Genomic DNA, 23,281 nt, shown 5'->3' with positions numbered 1-23,281 from the left:
ATTTATTTATTTATTTACTTATTTATTTACGGCCGCATTGGGTCTTCATGGCTGCACATGGGCTTTCTTTAGTTGCGGCGACTGGGGGCTACTCTTTGTTGCGGTGTGTGGGCTTCTCAGTGCAGTGGCTTCTCGTGTGGCAGAGCACAGGCCCTAGAGCGCACAGGCTCAATAGGTGTGGCCCACGGGCTTAGCTGCTCCGCGGCAAGTGGGATCTTCCCAGACCAGGGTTCGAACCCGTGTCCCCTGCATTGGCAGGCGGATTCTTAACCACTGCCCCACCAGGGAAGTCCAGTTATATTTTTAATAAAAAGTTTTAAGCTGGATATTCAGTCATCATGGAGAAATTTTTTACTTTGACAATATAATGGTTAATAATTTTAACAGTATTAAAATCCTTCTAAAACATATACATTTATTTTAGAAGGTGATAGAAATCTTTTTGTCTTTCAGGGAAATTTGAAATACCACTAGCTAACTCATTTTTTAAAAATAACTTTCCTATTCAACATTCTAAAACGGCAATTCTTTATGCGCTGGTAAGGAATGGCCTCCAAAGTAGACTCTGAGGAGGACAAAGCAAGCTGTGGAATAGTGTCTCGTTTGCCATCACCCTCCATACGGAATGCTCCCGGAAGAGCATACAAGAAACTGACAACAGTGGTTATGTCTGGGAAAAAGAATTGGGTGGCTTGAGGATGGGAGGGAAAAGACTTACTTTTTCCTTTTCCAACGTTATGAATTTTGTACCATGTGTATGTACTCTGTGCATCTAGTAGCCATTAAAAAAAAATGTTTCCCCTTTCTAAATTCAGTTTCATTTCAGAAAATTAGTGATCTTAAAACGTGCCATTATTTACCCTCCTTTAGTAGATAGATTTATGGCTTAGATGGTTTTACTCTGGACTCCTAGAGTAGAGGTTGAAATAAGACTGTTTTTTAAAGAGATTGGTCTCATATGGACACTTAGTGCCTTTTGAGCTGACAAATGCAGTCTAGCATTAGGGTGAGGACGATTTTGAAAGCACTCAATAGTGAATTGCTTTTAAGTCAGCTCACTGGCCTGGGAGGATCAGTCCCTTGCTGCCCTAATAAGAGCAGTATTTGGTGTAATAACTTCTTCCCCAGTTGAACAAGTGTGACTGGCTAAGTATACATTCACAGTCTCGTAATAAATTACCGAGACACAGTAATAGATGTGTATCCATGTCTCCCAAGAATCCTTATCACCACTGAATATCTGAACCATAGACTCTTGTGAGATGTTAGGATCATTGTGACTATTATCATCTCCACCTTCCCTTTGCATCACCCAAAAATGATCTGAGCAAGTTTAATCATTCTGTGCATTTCCAAAAATAAGCAGAGCTATGGCCATTCTGCTTGGTTTGAGGAATACCTCTTAGTGATGAGAAAAAAAATTCTAGGAAATGACTGTGAGCTGTGAGTTTCTTGATCCCCAAGACAATCATGCCTCACATAAATGATTCTCCCATCCTCTCTTCAAGATAATCGGAAGTCCCTACACTAGAATGAAGAAGCTTTGGGGTTTTCAGCTTGGGAAATAGACTTTCATTAAAAGTTAGCATGGAAACACATCCTTAAGTTAGAGCTATTAACCCCAAAGTGAGAATTTTCAAATAAAGGCATATGTGAAGGAACAAGAGGATAGGATGGAAAAATAAAGAATCAATAGCCATAGGTAATCTCCAAACTCAATACTTTCAAGCATATACCCTGCAAAAACTTTCACCGACATTGCCAGAAGCTAAATGAAGTTATTTTAATTGCCATCTCTTCTGGTAGAAAATAATATTGATGAGCAATGAGAGAGCCAAAGGACAGGCTGCATGAGGAAAAGGGGGAAAGCTAAGAGCTTAGAAAATCCAGAATCCAATGTCCTTTATAATTAAGAGAGTCCATGGTGGGGCCTCACATCTCTAAATCTGACTTAACTTTGAACCCTGATAGACACAATCATTGATATGAATCTCTTTGTCTGTTGGGCAGATTGGAAGGGATCAGGCTCAAATCCGTAACTTTCAAAAATTCGGTTTTTAAGTCCTGCACCTTTGAGGATGTGACTTCAGCCAACACCTACTTCAAGAACTGCACATTTATTAATACTGTTTTTAACAACACAGGTAGGTGTGCCACTTAAGCCTGCCTGGGGGCTCTTCACAGGTGCTAGTTCTTGACAGAAACGTGATACCCATGTGGTGATAGGTATGGGCAGAGGCTTATGGGGCAAGTGAAGGTTGAAGTACAAGTGAACGGACTCTCTCCATCAGGTCGGACCAAAGTTGAATTTGTTGTGACTGTCTTTGTCAGATTTAATGCACATGGAACTTTCTGAGTTCAAAGTTGGAAAAACAAAATCCTTTGGTGAATAATTTTTAAAGCCAAGAATTAACCTGTAGTTTGTTTTGATAATCCTGATTTCAAAATCTGGTGTTAGCTTCAGTGAGCATACCTGAACTACAGTCTGCAGAGATGGACAGCATATGCTCAGTCAGATACAGTCTTTTAGTCCAATCCATTTAACGGACCCGGAAAACTCCCCAGGGAAAAAGAGGAGGGGAAACAAACATTGATCGAACACCTACTATGTGCTGGTTCCCACCTCAGGTTATTAGACACTCATTATCTTGTTTAATTTTCACAATAACTGAGGCTTAGAAAAATGCAGTAATTGGGCTCCAGTTATAGAACTAGGAACAGCTGACATTTGAGCCCAGGCTCATCTGATTGCAAAGCTCATGCTTTCCCACCCCCACACATTGGTCTGCCTGTCCCCTGAGTCCAGAATCACAGCCCCACCCTGGCGGGAGGAGCAGCGGCACCCAGTTGCCAGCCTTCTTGGTGCTCAGACAGGAGCCAGCTCTGCCTAGCTCCAAGTGAGAATGGAGTCAGGGGTCTTGGAGTTTGTTGAAACAGTGCTCTCACTGTCTTCCAATCCGTTCAATCTCAGAAGACCAGCTTCTTAGGCAGATCTTGATCAACGAGGACAACAACCGTTTTGATTTTCACTGCCTTTTAGCAGAACCCAGCATCACCTGCGATCCCTTTTGGCTAGATCCGTTCAAGAAAAAAAATCAGCAGTGAATGCTGGTGATCTTCCAAGGAGGCTGACTCTGGTTCCTCAGTGGGTTCGTCCACTTAAACCTTCGCTTATAAATTCAGCCTCGAGGACCCCAGGAAAGTCCCGTTCCTTCTCACTGCCTCAGAGCCCTATAAAATGGCAGGAATAAGGCTGATGCATACACATCTTGAAACAAATTATCTTTGTGATTGTAGTATGGAAGCTATTAGTACCCTAATGATAGTCCTTATGTATCATGATAATTAGTACAAAGAAACATGGTAAAGGCGTAAGCAAGTCATATCATTAGCAATGACCAACCATTAGAAATCCAAAGGTAACTGGACTCTTAAATGTATTCCCTTATTCAGCTGCTTTATAATGTGGGGTCCTTGGCAAGATCCTAGGCCAGGCCCCGACGCCTTCAAGGAGCTTATAATACCATGATTGTTTCTGATACTGTTGTGCAGGCTTTCTTATACTCTTGTGTAACTCTTATGCACCGGTATAAGTTGTCTTTCTTTGTGTCCACAGATTTTAAGCCATACAAATTCAGTAACAGCTCATTTCAAAACTGCACGTTTTTGCACAACAAGACAGGCTGCCAGATGACCTTTGAAGATGACTATAGTGCCTACTGGATTTATTTTGTCAACTTCCTGGGGACATTGGCAGTGTTGCCAGGGAACGTCGTGTCTGCTCTCCTGATGGACAGAATCGGGCGCTTAACAATGCTAGGTATGTGCTTGGTTTCACGTAAAATACGAGAGCCGCCCTTGCAATCTAGAGGGAGCCTGTCTGCTGCTATACTCCCTACCCCTCTAGGATTTGCCTCCTACAGAGATGAGGAGAAATCCCTTAAGACCTTTCATTAGGACTAAATTTTAGTAAAAAGAAAATGTATATATATATATATATATATATATATGTCTAATTACATCTCATTTGAACAGCTTCTGTGAGTTAACAGACTGAAAAACTAATTATGTGTGACTAATGTCTATTTTTCTACTTAGGTAGCTAACTGATGATATGTATTTCATGCTAGCTGTGTTAGAGAGAGGCAAACCTTATACACAGGTGAACACACTTGTACCTGAGCTTTATGAACCCAGGCTGTGGCTTCCTCTTGGGGTTCAGTTTTGCTGTGAGATCTCAAAGACCCAAGGATCCTTGCTTTACTAAGATGACAGGAAACATCCCAGCCTTGTCTGCTTCGTTGGCAGGTGGCTCTATGGTGCTTTCCGGGATCAGCTGTTTCTTCCTTTGGTTTGGCACCAGCGAATCCATGATGGTAGGCATGCTGTGCCTGTACAATGGGTTGACCATCTCAGCCTGGAACTCTCTTGATGTGGTCACTGTGGAACTGTACCCTACAGATCGGAGGTATGTTGAAATGGGCCTCCAGCATGAGGTGCTCTGAGCCCCACAGGACCGCTGAAAAGTCAAAGAAAATAAGCCAAACTGTCATTGCCCCCTAAAAGCGAAAATTAAAAAAAAAAAAAAAATCTGGCTTATGTAGGTTCTACTCATATCTTTCATTTATTCTTTATTTTTTAATGAGGTAAAACATTATTTCTTCTTCATTGACTGCTACACCTAGTATCATAAAAATGTTATTACTTTGAAAACAGTTTTGTAGATTAGATTCTCAATGTGAAAACATCCCTGGGGATATATGGTGATTGCTGGGAAGGGACAATCATAAATTAAAGGCTAAATAATTACATTAGAATAATTGCAATGGAAATTGTTCCCACTTTTCACAGCCAGATTATATTTACAGCTAGATATTTTTATAGCAATGTACACATGTTATGTCATTAAATATAGTCAATACTAGTATTAAATATATATACTGAATATTAAAATTATAGTTAACTCTCATGTGGTATGGGAAAATCAGGTTTGCCTAGCAACTATGAAGGCTTTTGAGGATACATTTGGATATTTATATTTAATTTATTAGACGAGGTAAGGCACTGAAATTCTTTTCTGATTTTTCTGAAGTATAGTTCATGTACGATATTATATAAGTTTCAGATACAGAACATAGTGATTCGCAATTTTTAAAGGTTATATTCCACTTATAGTTATAAGATATTGGCTGCATTCCATGTGTTATACAATATGTCCTTGTAGCTTATTTATTTTATGCATCTACTCGTCTCTTTTCAAAAGAAAATGTAGGGGGATATAGTTGCTAGCAGGAGTTACTAGATGAGTGAACCCAGGGAAGGAATTTAAGTGTGCCCATGACTTCCCTTGCTGGCTCAGAGGTGGTCATGAACTGGGAGGGACAGGCTATGAGAGCCTCTCTGGGCCCCTAATCAGTCCTGAGAGGGTCCTTACCTTACATTTGCAAGTATCTACATGAGCTCTGCATTAAGGCATCACAAAGAGGTCTCTGGAACATCTCTCTCTTTTTTTGCTGCATTGGGTCTTCGTTGCTGCACACGGGCTTTCTCTAGCTGCAGCAAGTGGGGGCTACTCTTCATTGCAGTGCACGGGCTTCTCATTGCAGTGGCTTCTCTTGGTTGTGGAGCACAGGCTCTACGTGCATGGGCTTCAGTAGTTGTGGGTCACGGGCTTAGTTGCTCCATGGCATAAGGGATCTTCCCGGACCAGGGATCGAACCCGTGTCCCCTGGTTTGGCAGGCAGATTCTTAACCACTGTGCCACCAGGGAAGTCCCTGGAACACATCTGGTCTGTTGAAGGAAAGCCCAACACATTTCCAGTGACCAAAAAAAGATCACTATTAGAAGAAAGTTACACATCTGTTCCAAAAATGGAGAGACTTTGCACCTCGTATCATGAAAAGGGCTAGAAGGTAGGGCATTGGGGTGGAGCTTCCGCAGCTGACTCAAGAAAAGAATAGAAGCCCTGTTTGGCCATTTGACATAAGCGAAGACAAATGGCCTTTGTCCCCCTTCATTTCATGTACACTCTGTCACTGTGCAGGCCTCTCTGCTAGTGGGGAGAGTCAGGATTCTCTGGACTTTGAAATGGAGGAGGGTTTTTTCAGGACAATGCAGAGACATTTGGGATATCAATTTTCAACTGATCCTGAGTCCCTCCTTTTATTTATTGGCCCCAATAGGTACATTCTCTGCATGCCCAGACTCTCTAACTTATATTTCTTCTTAATGAACGTCTATCACTGAGCTTACAGGAACCCTATAGGTGCTCCTGTATCCATCTCCCTGCAGAACACCTGAAACTGTTATGGACGTCTGCTTGTCAGATATTCTCATTAGTAACCCCTGTTGACGACTTAGGCTCTCAAAGGACCCATACAACCCATGTCTGGCGTCTCCTTCCTTCTTTTAACGAAAATGAGTTCTCTTTTGTGGGCAAGCTCCTGGGAAGGATGTCATGGAGACTGGGACTAGAGTGCTGCCAAAACACGATTAAGACTCTGCAGCTTGCTTTCCTTCCCATCCTGCAAACTGGACCCAGGTGTGGATTAAACTAGGCACTTAAAATAAGCCCATCGATGTTAAAGCAAGGCTGTGTCATAGCCTGCGACTTTTTTATTTTACATTGTGAAAGTTTGATACTGTTTGAGCAGAATCAGCCACTTATCCCTCTGCCCTGGGAATGCAAGTATGAAGGATGTGTATTCTCCTGCGGCAAAAACTTAGCTTAAAAACGAAACACCGCAAATTGGGTGGGTCCATCCATGAGAAACATGGACCCGCTGCGTTTCTCTGGTCAGAAAGGTTAGATGTCAAGCGCGATAAAAACAGAAATTGCTCTGTGTATTAGCTCAGGTCCTGCGAGAAGCAGGGGACAAGATGGGATTCAACATGCGCGGATTTTGTTGAGGAACTATGGGTTATGACTGAAAATGAAGAGGGAGGTGTAGTCTGGCTGCAGTGCAAACCTGAGCCCCATGGAGGATCGAGGAAGGCCGGCTGGTTAGGTGGACGTGTCCCAGACCACCAGCAAGCAGTCTCAGGAAGGTTTGGCACGGCTGTGACAAAGTCAGCTTCAGCGGCGTCCTGCCTGTCCCAGGCACCAGCCTGCCAGAGTATTCCTCTTGACGTCCAGTTTGCTGCTGCTGCTGCTACAGGAGCAGCAAAACATGGGGATGTGTTTCAGAGCATGGTAGCTGGACCAGGACTCAGAAACTGGCGTGGTGCGCCCTCACTGTAGCCACGCTGTTGCTAGCAGATGTTCTCCAGCACTTAAGCTGATGTTACCTGATAATGTACAGGAAGTCACTTCCTTAAGTGAGAGAGAGAGAACTTATCTGCCAGAGCTGCATCACTAGGGCCATGGTGAATTAGCTAGCACTGCCTACTCTGTTTCAGGCTAAAAGCTTCTCTTCTGTTTCTGCTGTGTTTCTCTGGGCCACATAGGAGGGCTCCCCTGATCTCTGGCTCAGCTGTCAGAGGAGAACCCCAACTGTTTTGTGTGTAGGTACCCTATGGCCTCTTCTCCCCGTGGAAGCAGAATAGAATACATCCTGACAAGAATCCTGGTTAGAGGCTGTGATTTTTTCATACTAGAACTTTAGCAATGCCAACTCCTTGCCCAGTTTCTAGAATAGTTTCTTGATGATCACTTAATAGAACACTGATTCCAGGCCCCAAACTGAAAAGCAGCCTCTTGAGCCATTTAACAAACAACTCCTATCAAAATCCCAGTGAAAATGATTATTTTCAGGGAACAAAACTTACGATATAGTCTAAGTGCTATGAAAGTTATAACACTTTAAAGCCACATTTGTCAATCACAATGCAGACTTGACCTTTAATATCATACTTTTGACTCTTGGTAGGGGTTACATTTGTATTTATTGTGAAAGCACAAGTGAGGACAGGACGTTTCCCATCACAGCGCACCGTTCCTCTCCGTAGAGCCCACCACTCCATCTGCAGTGAGTTCCAGGACCCACTCTGGGGAACTGCTCTGTCTCTTCCCTTCATATGATAAAAATTAGTAATTCCTCACATTTCCTTTCCTGCTGTGCAGTCAAGAGCAGAGCACCTGTGTCGATGTTACCTCTCCATGGTCCAGATGTTTGCTTTGCTCTTCCGCATCCTGGTTTGCACTCTTGTAATCCTGTTTTATTAACTTTGTCTTTTGTAAGCTACCCTAAATTGTTTCATAAAGAGACAGGAAAATTTGAAATTAAAATTGTCTGTACTTATTGTGCAGCACTTTTCTGTGCCGGAAAAATGAAGCAAAATAGCCACTGCTAAGACTTCTTGTAAGGAAAAGCTGTTTTTTTTCCCTCCACACTCAAAACTTGACTTTTGGCCACCAAATATGGAGTTTTTTTCCCCATACCTAGCAATTCTCTAGTTCCCAGTAGACACCAACTGGATGTTCTAAAATTTAACTCAGTTCTGACACAATCTACCTGGAGACAGCATCAGATCCCACAGGTTAAGGACTCAGTTCCCACAAGAGTGCCCCCACTTCAGACACCAAAACCCAAGTCAGGTTATCACCTACACATCTGACCAACCAGCTATACATTGGAGTTCTCACAACCCCCTCCTTGGGTTTGATCACTTGTCAGAATGGCTCACAGAACTCAGGGAAACATTTCCTTGTGTTTACTGATTTATTATAAGAGGTTACAACTCAGGAACAGCCAGACAGAAGAGATGCTTACAAAGGGCAAGGTAACAGGAGAAGGAGCACAGAGCTGTGTGCCCCATCCAGGTACGCCACCCTCCTGGTACTTCTGTGCATTCACCTACCTGGAAGCTCATCAAATCTTGCTGTTCAAGAGTCTTTGTAGAGCTTAATCTCCTGTTCCCCCATTCCCAGTGTCAGCCTCTGATCACTTGCTCTTTCTGGTAATGATGCAGAAACGATCTCTGTGTACCGGTGCCGAATCAGTCTTGGAGACAGAGTTTTGGGTGAAGTAGAAAAGAATAGCTTTATTGCTTTGTGAGGCAAAGGGGGACACAGTGAGCTCCTTCCCTCAAAACTGTGTGTCCCAACCCTGGCGGGGGGGGGGGGGGGGGGGGGGGGTCTGGTGAGTTTTATAGCAGTGGTTCAAGGGTGGGGTTGCTGATATAGATCAGGGTGTGTGCAAAGCCTGCAGTCCTTTAATCTGGCCTCAGGTGGTCTCCTGATGAGACTCTGGTTCTCAAGTTTATCAAACTGTGACCTTCTCTCTGGAGTGAAGAATGCTTTACCAAATAGTTCACATCTTCCATTTGTTGGGGGGTTTAGTTCTGCCAGAAGAGCTCAAAGATATTGTTATGTGTATCCCTTGAAGCCTTGAGGCAGAACCAGGACCCTGCCCCAAGGCTGCACTATTGTTTCTTGGCTGCTCCTCCCTTGTCTCAGCATCCCCTCCCTTCCCTGATTAGCAACTGTTTGAATCTGCCCTTTGGGATTTAGGGAGGCCTCAAGGAGGCTGGAGTCTATTCCCTGCAAACAAGGAAAGGCTTCCTTCCTAGGAGCCCCACAGGGTCTTGCTCAGTTTCATTTACAGATCACCACAACAGATATAATAGTAATGCAAACATCTGAAATATTGTGAGAATTACCAAAATGTGACACAGAGACATGGAGTGAGCAAATGCTGTTGGGAAAAATGATGCTGATAGACTTGCTAGACCCAGGGTTGCCACAAATGGTCAATTTGTAAGAAAAAAGAAAAAACACAGTACCTTCCAAATATAAAAAATTGAAGTGCAATAAAATAAGGTATGCCTGTACATAGGGCAAGGTCCAGACAACTCCCAATTACAGGAGCCTATGCCATCCTGGAGTTGGGGGTACACCACCCTGCTAGCATGTGGATGCGCTCACCAATCTGGAAGCTCTCCAGGTTTATGGAGGTTTCATTATGTAGGCATAATTGATTAAATCATTGGCCATTGGTGATTGAACTCAGTCTCCAGCCTCTGTCCCCTCCCTGAGGTGGGGGTGGCATAGGCTGAAAGTTCCAACCACCCAATCACATGGTTAGTTTTTCTGGAGACCAGCCCCCATCTAGAAACAATCTAGAAGCCCCTCAAATTAAAGCAATGGTGATGTGTAATTTTTTTGTGTGTGTGTGCAGAAAAGCCAGGATTTTAAAGACTGATAAAAACTCAGTGTTAACTGGAGTAGGTGCAAGTGAAATTACTGCCCAGAGACTGCTGTGGGAATTCTAAAAACAGGTGCAACATTTTTAGAGGGGGAAATCTAGCAATCCCTATAGGTATGATGTTTTTCCCTATAGGTATGATGTTTCATCTGGCTGCTTTCAAGACTCTTTCTTTGTCTCGGTGTGGATTTTTTTGGATTATCGTGTTTGGGATTCATTTAGCTTCTTGAATCTGTAGGTTTGTGGCACTTGACAAATTTGTGAGCCATTATTTCAAATTTCAACAATTATTTATTTGAATACTTTTTCTTCTCCTGCTTAGACTCCAGTGACATAAGTATTAGATCTTTTGTTATAGTCCCACAGGTCCCTGATGCTCTGTTATCTTCATTTTTGAATGGATAATTTCTATTCAGTTCTGTTTTCAATTTACTGATTCTTTTCACTCTCTCCTCCATTCTGCTCTTAAGCCTGATCACTAAGCTTTTTATTTTGGTTATCATATTTTTCAGTTCTAAAATTTCAATTTGGTTCTTCTTTATGTCTTCTATTTCTTTGCTAAAGCTTTCTATTTTTTCTGTTTTTTCATGATGTAAGTGTGTTCAAGAGTTTCAAGTGTGTTCATAATTGCTCACTGAAGCATTATTATGATGATGGCTTTAAAATCTTTCTCAGATAATGTTAACATTTCTGTCATCCCAATGTTGGTATCTCTTAATTGCCTTTTCTCATTCTGTTTGAGATCTTCCTGTTTATTCAGATAATAAGTGATACTCGATTGAAAGCAGTCATTTTCATATTATGTTCTGAGACTTCTGATCTTATTTAAGCCTTTAGTTTTGGTTGGCTTTCTCAGACACCTCTCTGGGAGGAGAAGGGGTGCACTGCCCCATTATTGCCGGGTGGAGGTAGATGTCCAGGTTCCCATTCAGCAACCATTGACACCCAAGAAGGGTGTCAATTCCTGGTGCACAGGGCTGGGAGTCCAGGCTTCCCTCATGATTGCCGATACCATGGAGGGGAAGCAGGGAGAAACTCATTACTGGCCAGCAGGGATGAAAACCCCAGCTTCCTTCTATCTTCCTTCCTTCCTTCCTCCCATCACCCTAATGGTGATGTTGAATCCTCTTATTACAGGTTCATAAGGATGGAAGTCTAGTTCTTCCCTCGGCCTTGCTGGTGTTGCTGTCAGTTGGGCTACAGTTTTTCCTGGTGTTTGGTTGGAAAAGACAAGTTATTGTCTAAATGTTTTCTGTCTTGTTAGGCTGCCTCTATCCTGGTCCTTTGGGTAGAGAGAGCAGGCTCTGGTTGGGGTGTTATTTAAATCTGTACCTGTTGGTATTTCCTTTTGCCAGCTTCTTCAGTTCCAAGTCTCAGATCTATGAGGTAAAAGAAAATGCAGGAAATCACCATACCCCAGGTCCCCAGCTGCTCTGCCTTTTTTCTTTATCTTGTGGAGCCTTCTTAGGTTTGTTTTATAACGTCTAGGACTTTTAGCTGTATTTAGTAGGAGAAATAAGAAAAGTATGTCTACTCCATCTCAATATGAATTTTAATATTGTTCATTTACTTATGCAACAACTTTCTTTTGGAATGCCTATGATATAACCATGAATAAGCCATTTGTGGTCATTACTTTCATGGAGCTTAAGGACCAGTGAATATCAGGCACAACGTAGTGTGGTCAGGGTTATTGTGAGGAAAGGATGTGGTGTTCTGAAAACAGAAGGAAAGGTTCCTTAGAAGGAGTGATATCTGAGCTGAGACTTGAAGAAACATACACACAACCATTCTGTTTTTCACTTTCAATGCAGTATTCAGTGAATTACATGAGATAGTCAACACTTTATTATGAAATAGGCTTTGTGTTAGATGATTTTGTCCAACCACAGGCTAATGTATGTGTTCTGAATACATTTAAGGTAGGCTAGGCTAAGTTATGATGTTCGGTAGGGGTATTAAATGCATTTCTGACTTATGATACATTCATCTTATGATGGGTTTGGGGGGATGTAACTCATAGTAAGTCAAGATCTGCAGAGGAAGTACATGCTCTGGCTCATTTTGGTTCTCTATTCTGGCCTGCGTGTCCTTCTGCACCCAGGCGGTGACTTCCTGCGAGAGCTCCCGGGCTCACACTTCCTATGTCCTTATGGCCCAGAGTCATTCTTACCCCTCCTCCATGGAGCTCAGGACAAGGAACTCCCACCTTGTAAGTGATAAAACCTATGCTGTCCCCACTGGCCACGAACCCTGCACAGAATCCCTCAGCCCAGCAGGCCTGTCTCACGGGGATTCTTCCAGCGACCTGTTCCTGCCTTTCTCTGGCCACTGGCCTCCTTCTTCCTCCCCTCTTTACACGTGCCCAGTTTCAGACATGACCTCAGAAAGGATGTGAAAGTGAACCCCTGATTGTTCCCACCTGCTGTTCACAGCTTATCCTAGGCAGCTGCTGTCACCCGGCGCTGTGGGATGGGTCCTCTTCCTTGATGAGCTAAAATCACAACATCTGCCCAGAACTAACTGACCTAAGCCCCTCCCCTTAAGGCTGTGTTTGTTTAGACAGAGACATTCCCCACTCCCTCTGGGAGCTCAGACCTGAAGTTCTTTAATGCTGGGTATCTTACCAGCCAGCTGTGTAACCTCAGGAAGACCACTCAGTGTAACTGTGCCTCAGTTGTTTGAGATATAAAATGAGGAGACGCTACATTTGTGCTCACGAAGATGAAGACCTCACTTGTTTTTTAAAGATTTTGAGATGAAGGAATCTTTGATTCAGTCATCTTATCTAGCCAACCTATGCGCCTTCCATTTCCCTTTGCCCTGATGTATTTTTTTTTATAGCCCTAATCATTATATATGTTTATATATTATGTGACCCGGGTCACTTTGGCCATTTAGCAAATGTCAGATCATTTTTTTCTCTGGCAGTTAGAAGTGGAAGGTGGTGGGGGGAGCAGTGTATGCCCCTTCACCCACCACCTCACCCCCAGCTGGTGTATTACAAGGGTAGCAAATCCTACCAAATGTGCAAAATGGACACAAAAACAGGCCTGCAGCCTGTTATTGACTCCCAGGAAGTCCACCTCTCTGCCCTTGCCTGAAAGGGCCATGGACATCATGACGTGCTGACAGCAGGACCACCAGACTTGGGGCTGGTCAGGCAGCAGAGTGTACCTGTAAATGTCAGAGTCCAGGACAAATTGGCTCCAGAGTCTGGAATCTGGACCAAGGGTACCACTTCACCAGGTTGTGGGGCTTGGAGGATGCTTGTCCATCTATCGTGCTAAGGGCAGAACATTGCAGTCAACTGCATATCAAGCACTCATATCACCAATGAAAACTCATCTCCGTATTCATTAACGAACCTTCTCATGCAGATTTTTAAAATGATAGTTAAAGCCCTAAGTAATCACCTCTGGCCTTTTAATTCCTGATTAACATGTTTTAAATTCTATGGGTACAGAGACAACTTCTCTTTATACTGATGTACTTTTAAAGCAAATTACCTCCCAGAGCATATGATGATAGGATGTTAGGGTATACATTCATTTACTGTCTGTCACCTTCTAGAGTGTGAGCTCCTTGAGAGCAGGACTTTGTTTTCCTCATTCACTACCAGGACTCCAGATGAGTGAATGAATGAATGAATGAACGATAGATGAAAAGATAGAAAGATGGAAAAAAATATGCTTTTTACAATCCAGCTGGTTATGGGAGATAGTCTTCCTCCCTGTGTGGGGTCTGGCTCCCTACTCTCCAAGGTAAGCTAGTTGGACCAGTCGTGAGGGAGGGAGCATTCCTGTTCCATTCTCCCAGCTGCCCTGTTGTGTCCCTCTTCCATTTCATCCATCCATGGCCTGTGCCCTCCTGAGCCTGCAGCTGTCAGCTCCCCCTTCCCCATACAGCACTGCCTATTGGAAAGATCTTCCTCTCCTCCTTCTCCATCAACAATGTGGAGGAAACCTGAATTCAGGTACAGACACTGCCATAAAACAGCTGGGTAACTTTAGATTAGTCCTTGAACCTTTCCGGAGCTTGGTGTTCTCATCTGAGAAATGAATGGGTGAGTCAGACACGGTGCTGAGTGTTCAGATGATCTCAGTTAACCTTATTTAATCCTCACTCCAACCCTACAAGGGTAGGAAGTTTTACTCCATCTTCAGGTGAGCAAAAAGAGGCACAGAGGGGGAAAGTAACTTGCCCTGGATCTGCTAGCATCAAACCCAGATGTATGAGTCTGTGGTGCAGTTCCCAGCACACACATACCTAATCTGTGATGTACAGAACCCTCCCAGTAGGTCTGGAGTGGGTTTCTGGGAATCAGTTTCTAAGAAGCTCACCCGGTATTGGAGATATACAGCTGTGTCTGTCAACCATGGGCTTAGACGAACTCCATGTTGCCTTCCAGGGCTCACTTTCATTCTGTCATCTTTTACCCTGGCCCAGGGACTCACTTCCAAGGTTTACCAGATAAATGATAAGACACAAATGCTTTGATTATGACCTGTCCATGAATATATTTGCATTTCAGTAGGAACAGGCAATAGGATGCCCCTTGATGGTTGTGGGAAGGGAGGGAGATGGAGGCCCCCTTTGGGCCCAGGGAATCCTATGGGCTCACAACCACAGGTAAGTCCTCCACTTGTTTGTAAGGAAAGCCCTGCTTGCAGGGATGTAGGATACCATCTTCCCAGGTTAAGGAGGACACACACATACCACACACCTATACGTACTGCTTAGATGAGACAAATTTTCTCTTCCTTTGAAGATCAGTCTTTCCTGATTTCAGCCTTTCCTGATTTCAGAATGTGAAACTCGGGTTTTTTCCTCCACAAAAGCAAGATGATTGTCTGGCACAATAAATAAACATGGACCAACTAATGTCCATTAAAATGCTTATTACATTTGGGATTAGCAGATACAAACTACTATATATAAAATAGATAAACGACAAGGTCCTACTATATAGCACAGGAAGCTATACTCAATATAGTGTAATAAACCATAATGGAAAAGAATATGTGTGTGTGTATATATATATATATGACTGAATCACTTTGCTGTACACCAGAAACTAACATAACATTGTAAATCAACTATACTTTAATTTTCTTAAAAAATGCCCATTACAGAAATATTCTTCTGACGTCTTTCGAAGATTTCAGACAATTCCTTAGTTCATTTCACAAGTATCCTATGCATCCCTGTGCCAGTCCTGAAAGAAGTTGTGATGAGTGAATGTAAAAGGCTACACAGCCCCACCCCAGAGATATGGCCAGGACCTAAATAAGGCTAAATCCGGACAGGAGAGCCCTGAGGTTGGAACAAGCCAACCCTTAGGAAGGGAGCAGGAAGGAGGTCTGGTCCAGCAGGGAGAGGTTTCACAGCTTCCCAGAGTCCAACCAAAAATTGGAAGAAAAGGAAATAATGTAGGTTAGGTGAGAAACTGCCTCTAGTGAAAATGAGCTGCGCAAAGCAGAGTGAATAAGACAGCAAGCACAGGGAGGGAGAAGAAAAGAGGTTGGGCGAAGCCTTTGGAGTGAATTCCTCTCCTGTGTAGAAATCTGTGATTTGCAAAAATATGGATATGATTGGAAGCACGCTAAAGGTAATTCAGAAATGAAAGCCATTTGTTGGCTGGCTGGAGTGGATGTTTTGCTTGTGTAATTTCCTTTAGTATATAACAGTAAATTGATTCAAAAGTGCAGATATTTCTGGGAGAACTGCAGATACCCCTTAGACTCACACAGGGCTTCTAAAAAATACCAATGCCTCGACTCCCAACAGAGCAAAAAAGTCAGAATTTCTGGAGGCATGGTCCTAGACATTGGTATGTCCACCTCACTGTGTTTTAAAAGCTCCACAAGTGATGTTTTGAGCACTGCTGGGTGAGGCCATGGATATACATGTCTGTACACCCTAGTTCAACAAGATTGCTATTCTGACCCCAAGTTGAGAACAGCTACAGGAGGAAATGGGAGACTTGTTTGGGAATTGGAGAGAGGCAGGCCATTTGGCACTCAAGAAGCTTTTGGAGGAGATGTCTAAGACACCCCTGAGTGGGGTACAATGCAGATAGGTTAGAGACATGTGAGGGTATTTTGAAAGCCAGAGAACACCTTTGTCCACATTCCATCCTCACCTGGCAAGCTCTTCCTGTTCCTTCAAGACCAGTTCTATTTTTATCCATCCCCTCTGAGAAGCCTTCCTCCAAATGTCCCACCCCCAGCCAGACATTACTTCACATCCTTTACACCCCCATAGTAGCCTTTGGGTATCTTTATCAATGCACTTAGCATGTTGTGTTATCATGATTTCTTTGCACCTGTCTTAGTGTAAAAGAAGACTTCATCTTATTCATTTTGGGATCCCTGGTGCCTAGTGCAGTGTTAGGCACATAATAGATGTTTAATGAATGATTGTTAATAAATAAATACATACATACATACATACATACATACATAGGAGAATGTGTAAGTTAGGACTATATTAAGGACCAATTTGCTTATTAGACAGATATTCAAGGGGTTTCTAGTGCTCTCAGCATTGTAGACCAATTGCTCAGATGGATTCAGTGTTAAAATAGCTTCTTTAGATTAATCTGGGAAGCTAGCCATCATTTGTATTATTGTTTCTATGAGAAAAATGAAATTCATTCTGTGTTTTAAATAGCTGACTCCCAGATGAATCTTTAGATCACATATATTTCTGATTTTAGGATTGCCTGTACTTTCCAAAATGTCTCATGCTAAAGTAACTTCTACCAATGACTTCACTGAGCTGTCCGGGAAAAGTTCATTTCCAAAAGCTTAGACTAGACCGAAAGAATGCTCACACGTTACCCCTTAATAGGTAAAATTCCATGAGCTGAGTCTGGATCTACACGCCGCACCATTTCAGTCCTTTTCAAAATGTAGCGTTTAAATTTTTTTCCTAATTTCATCAGTCAATGGGGCAGATATTTCAGCCAGCATTTTGAAAGATGGCTAACACCAGTATTTTGCCTACCATGTGCCAGGTGTTTCCTAAATGCTGCCGTTATTCAGCGACCCTTTCGTCTTCCCAGGGGCCTGAAAAAACCTAAGGCTGACCCTGCACTGAAGTCAGAAAATCCAAATAAGAAAGAGGCTGGGTGTGAAGACAAAACTATCCTCACTATCCAGGATGGAGTCAGCAGTTTCCGTTCCTGGCCACCCATTAAAGTATAAAATGATATAAATGCACTAGAACCTGCTGCATTGTAAAGGCCCTGGAGAAGTCACAGTGCAGCTGTGGTGAGGGGATGCTCTCATGGCCCCAACCCCATCAGCTGAGCCTAAGCACTGCAGCAAGCCAGCCTGCCTGCACCAGCATCAGAGGGAGTTAGTGGTGCAGCGAGAAGGATCGCCTTAAAGGAATGGGGTACAGGGCTGCTGCAGTCACAGGATACTGTTGGAAAAAGAATTTCCATTTAAAAGATTTCAATAAATAGGTTCAGCAAGAATTGAAAACAAAGGATTCTGGGTGGAGAGGTAGCGGAACAGGGATGGAGCTTGTAAAAAGATCATTGCGTTCTTTCTTTTGAGTGCATGTTGGTTAAAAGAAGACAGAACATCTTTGGTCTGGGAAAAAAAATGCAGTAGCATGTCCTACTGCTGGGAAGTCAGCAAGTCAAGTCAGGCTCTGCCAGCTCTGAGCTCCCCACCCTCCAAGAACTTGATAAGCATGAGATGACTTGTGCTTAGGATGTCTGCAGAATTTCATGGCCTTTCTTTAAATAAGAACAAGGGAATAAATGAACTAAAAGCTTGTTTACTTATAAATAGATAACCCCAAGGGAGAGCCACTATGGAAATGACTTTTTTTTAATACAACTGTATTTTCTATGTGTAGAAAACACACCCTCCAGCTTCAAATATTTGAAGAAATAAATTACTTATCCAAGGAAAGGACAGTCATGTTTTCTCAAATGCCAACACTAATTTAAGGAGGCAATGTGCTTTGTAGCCACACCAGATTACCATCTGAAGACCTGCCTCTGCTAGATAAATGAAAACAGAGATTCTTAGCAAATAAGAATTTGATCGTCTTTTTTTAGAGGCTTCAGACACCAGATGCTCCTGATGCATCTCTCTTAGTGCTGCTTGAAGATCTCAGGAAGCTGTCTAGTCCTCTGTTATAGTTTCAGCAATGAAAGGAGATAGCTGCCTGTATTTTATACCCTGTTCTGAGCTGTACCAGAGGTTTATAGCTTGGCAAAATATGGTTATTTTAACCCAGATGTAAATTCTTCATGGCTCACTCTGCAGCTTTACCATCAAGAAATTTCTCCTTGCAGAATGTTTCCCTGTCTCTTATCAGCAACATGCACATTAGCCATTTTCCCCAGGACAATACAGCTTATCTCACTGCCATAAGATGCACTGGGTAATTTATGACTCTAAAACCTAGAAACTAAAATGTAGTTTAAAAGAAGTGAAAGAAGCCAATCTGAAAAGGCTACCTACTACATAATTTGAATTATATGACATTCTGGAAAAGGCAAAACTATGGAGATAGTAAAAGGATCAGTGGTTGCCCGGATTTTTTAGGGCAGTGAAACTGTTATTCTGTATGATGCTACAATAGTGAATACATGTCATCATACATGTGTCAAAGCGCGTAGGACACATGACACAGTGAACCGTAAAGTAAGCTATGGACTTTAGTTCATAATCATGTGTTAATATTGGCTCATCAATTGTAACAAATGTGCCACCCTGAGATGTTAATAATAGGGTTGGGAGGTGAGGGGCTACATGGAAATTCTCTTTTCTTTTCACTCAATTTTTTGAGCCCTAAAACTGCTTGAAAAAGTCTTTTAATTAAAAAAAAAAAATAGACCGTTTGGCCTCATGGCGTCTCCCTGGAGGCGGGGGAGGCAGTAGCTGATGATGTCATCCTACTTAAGTCTTCTGTGGTACCCAACGTGTAACCTCAAACAGTTTCATTTGAAAATAGTTATCAGGGTATTAAATCTCCTTATCTTTCTGGTGGTTGATGCTATTACTAGTCTCTTTCTTTAAAAACAAACCGAAAAGAAGAAGAATACAAAGTGAGCTTATCCTCTTCTTAAGAAGTTCCTGTTTTTCTCCATCAGAGATTCCGTTACACCCCTTCCAAGATCCAAACAGTTGGCCATGTTGTGACTCTGCAGAGGCTGCTCACTTGACTTTCTAGGTGTCTTGGCCAAAAAAGAAGGGCAGTGCTTGCTGCCCTTGTTTAGGTCTTTTCTAACCAGCAAAATCAATGGCTCAGTTCCCACAGCCCAGGAGGAGTGCTTATTCCTTTCCTATGGTGTGGGAAGGGGGATGGCTGGATAATGCAGTAAATATCTACACATTTGTAGAAAATATCACCAGGAACAGCATAGGTCGTGATGAGTAGTTGTTATGACTGGCCAAAGGAACACCTACACTTCACAAATTTATAAATCAATCCAAGAAAAATGCATACTAAGTACTGCATTTTACCGCATATAAAATGCATTTCCCTCTGGAGGGGGAAAAAGGTATCCAACAGTTACCGTGCGTTCAATGTGCCTTTATTACACATATATACCCGGTGATGGACCAAAAGCAGTGAGCTGGCATGAAGGCAGAGCAAATACATATTATCTCATGATGTCAGCAGTATCGGTACTTTCATGAACAAAATTAAATTTCTTGCCTAGAAAACCACAGTAAAAGTACATTCAACACCCATAAAGATAGTAAATTTCTTTTTTCCAAAGAATGTCTTAAGAAATGGGCTATGTCTTATTTATATACCACCTGCACATGTTACATGTCAGCAGAGTTAAGCAAGATCTTCTATGGGCCTACATTTCCTCTGTAATGTTGTCTTGGGCTTGATTTCCACCTAGAACTCTGGTGAGGGTGTAAGAAATGTGTCACTAGCTCATTGGTGGCCGCCAAGCTCAGGTTCAGTTTCTGCCCACTACCAAAACATTTGGGACGAGGCCATAATAGTTCACCTGCATGGTACCAGAAAGATGAGGAGTACCACCCAGTCATCCTTGAGTTTCTCTGAATGTTCCATGCGCTTTGATTATTTAAAACCTCACACATGGATTAAGCTAAGAGGAAATAGGAAGTAAAAGTAAAATTTAAGGAACTATATGCTCACACACCTTAATTTAATTCTGGAAGAGACAAGAAACTTTTCTGATTCCCTGAAATGTCCTTTCTCTTTCTGTTCACAATAAATTCACGGGCAGAATAAGAATCAGTCGAGATGGCAAGAAAGTCAACAGAGGGCTGAAAGAACAGTACGGGTAGCTGGGGTTCTTTACTTCCAAATGTGCTGACAAATATTTGATTACTTGTTCTAAAGACCTACAAAACAATCTACTTGAAGATCATTGAAAATTATCATAGAAGACGTTTGTGACTAAAGTTGGACTCTTGGAAGACACTTTCTCAACCTTGTCCACATCTCTGTCCTTTGCAGGGCAACGGGCTTTGGCTTCTTGAATGCACTGTGCAAGGCAGCAGCCGTCCTCGGAAACTTGATATTCGGCTCCCTGGTCAGCATCACGAAAGCAATCCCCATCCTGCTGGCCTCCACCGTGCTCGTGTGTGGAGGACTGGTGGGGTTGCGCCTGCCTGACACACGAACCCAGGTCCTGATGTAATGGAAAAAAGCCATCCAACCAGTGTTTCTTTCTCCTGCCCTGTGTCAACTTTGCAACTGACTCAAGGTTCCAGATTTTTCAAATATAGAAAGGTGGTGAAATATCAGAACACTAACTCTTGCTGTGACTAAAATTTAGATGCATACCATCTCGCCCCTCAGATGTGATTTTGCAGTTTGTTTTTGGTTGTTGTTTTTTTTTTCATGTATTGTTGTCTTTTCTGACTGTGATGCTACTGCCTCCCAGAAATCAGTGGAAGGAATTTTCAAATGTCCTAGTCAGCCGGGCCTTCCTGTGATTCTGCTCGCTGAAGCTTTAGAGGCTAAGAAGAGGACTGGGCTGCTATAAGAAATAGATCCTCCTACTTCAGCATTCACAGGAAAGATAAGTTGGCATATTATTGCATTTGTGCTGAGGAGAGGGATTCTTTTTTTTTTTTTTTTTTTTTCAAACAGAGTGATATTTCCTGTTTACTTAGAAAAGGACACCCAGCAGTTCTTGCTGTTACAGCAGGGCCTTTCAAAAAAAATAAAACAAAAAAACCATGTGGCACCAAACAGAGCTGGGTGGGGCTCTTTCAGGCTTGACAATGAAGGTGACTCTGCTGACAAGAAAAATAAAGGCTCTGCTGTTGGCAGCAAAGATCTGTGAGCTGCATGAGCGAGATTTCTACCAGAAAGCCTGATGAAGCTTCTGAAAAATACAAGGAAAAGCGCCCATAATCGTGTCTGTGATTGTAGCACGTGGTTCAGAATGTTAGAAAATCAGAGCTCAGAGGGATCTTCTGCCGTCGTTCATCCCCATCCCCCACCCCACCCCTAGCTGCCCTAGATCTTGCCAGATAGCAGATTCAAGGAGAAAAAGCCACTTTCTAACTGAGTCTGCCCACCTGATTCTGCCCTTGACCCAAACTCTCTGATCTAGAGGTTGTCCGTCATCTGAGCTGTAAATTGAAAATAAGGAAGCAATTCACACCTGAAGCCATTTGTAAATGCTGAGTGATGCCTCGAGGGGACCCGTTTTTTGAGGGACGGTGCTCCTGAGGAACTGACGTGGGACTTCCTGGCAGTGCCCATGGCTCGCGCTGGGCTGGTGCATGTTCAGTGTGTTCCTGACTGCTGCCTCTGTGTGAAATCAGCCTGCTGTGCTCCAAGGGGCCCTCAGGCAGGCAAGAGTAGCATCTCCTGGTGGGTTTTGGCGGCTCATTTTACCTCTGGAATCCTCCTGGGCCTGGAAGAGAGAGGTGAGCAGGACATTCCCACGGTTGTCAGCTACGTGACCTTCTCACCTCTCAGGACGGCCCCTCCTCCACGCTGGTCCCTTTTACTCCTCTTCTTTGAAATCTGAAGCCTCCATGTAGACTTGCAGTGATGACCAGCAGCCAGGAATAAATCCCATATTAAGACAATATTCCTTTTTTAAACTCTCTATGTCTTGTTAGAGAGTCATCCTTGTTACTTATTACAGGCATTTTCAACAGGCCACGGCCCTGGGGCCTCCGGGAAGGGAAAGGCTTTGTTTCCAATAGTCATTACATTCAAAGATGTCTTAACCCCAGAGGCCACTCCGCCTCTGTCTCTCCTTCCCCCTGGTCCTCCTAGAGCTCCAGACAGCAGAGTTCAGACTCTGAAAAGCTCCTTTCATTAACATAAGCCATTCATCGACTCTCCCTTGAAGTAACTCAGGCCTAGAGAGGGGGGCAACCTGGTGTGGGGGGCTAGCCGGAAGAGGGTGGTTCCCAGGGGATGCGGGCTCAGGACCAGAACATCAGGAAAACGCAAACCCAAAACTGCAAAGGTGGGAGGAAGTAGGAAAATCAGTAAAGACTAGATGAGATCTGTTAGAATAATATCAACAAAGCAGGAAAGAGACAGAACTTACTGTCACCTCTGCCTCCTGGAATATTATTGGACAACAAAGACGACAGTCAGACAACCCATGAACAGATCCTGTATGTTCTTCCATATGTCCTCACCCACCTACCCCTTGATTTATCTTCTTAAAAAAGAAGTTTGGGGACCTGAGCAGGTTTTTCATTTGAATGGAGCATGGGCGGTAATAACTGCAAAAGTAACGTGTATCTCCGCCAACGCATTCAAAAGATGAAGAGAAATGTGCATGGATGTTGCTGTCTCTAGATCTTCCGCTACAGTTAACTTCGCTTACTGGACTCTCTTTACTTTCAGAAATGTTTCAAATGTCTGCTGTAGTTCTAAATGCATCAAATATCCAGAGCACGGTTTACATAGAATTTTATCTGAACACTGAGTTGGGTCAGAATAGGAGAAACCAGAAGAACCGCACTTGATGAGACCTGCCACCATGCATCCCATTCAGAATGACCTTTCTTGACCTTCTCGTTCCTTAATCCAAACCTCCCAGGTGGCCCAAGAGGGATCTCTTCTAATCTCTTGGACGGTCTGCGGTCACAAACCTTCTTGGTCACCACCTTTTCCACCTTTCCTGCAGTTTCCCTGC

At 43.1% G+C, this 23,281-nt stretch overlaps 1 protein-coding gene across 2 annotated transcripts in view; it reads left to right on the top strand.

Moving 5' to 3' along the window:
• The window catches only part of SV2C (synaptic vesicle glycoprotein 2C), a 160,711-nt gene extending 139,908 nt beyond the window's left edge, over positions 1 to 20,803 (top strand). The window contains exons 9-12 of one of the 2 annotated variants that reach the window (XM_057698341.1): positions 2,011 to 2,144; positions 3,617 to 3,820; positions 4,309 to 4,468; positions 20,620 to 20,803. In XM_057698341.1, the coding sequence (XP_057554324.1) occupies positions 2,011 to 2,144; positions 3,617 to 3,820; positions 4,309 to 4,468; positions 20,620 to 20,803 (682 nt within the window). The remainder of the gene's footprint in view (positions 1 to 2,010; positions 2,145 to 3,616; positions 3,821 to 4,308; positions 4,469 to 20,619) is intronic. The other variant, XM_057698350.1, reaches the window with a different exon arrangement.
• Positions 20,804 to 23,281: the final 2,478 nt, after the last annotated feature.

The sequence above is a fragment of the Hippopotamus amphibius genome, chromosome 1, assembly GCF_030028045.1.
Source record: "Hippopotamus amphibius kiboko isolate mHipAmp2 chromosome 1, mHipAmp2.hap2, whole genome shotgun sequence".
In the NCBI taxonomy this organism is placed as follows: domain Eukaryota; kingdom Metazoa; phylum Chordata; class Mammalia; order Artiodactyla; family Hippopotamidae; genus Hippopotamus; species Hippopotamus amphibius.
The sequence above is the reverse complement of the archived record's forward strand: the minus strand, read 5'-3'. Positions and strand labels throughout refer to the sequence as shown.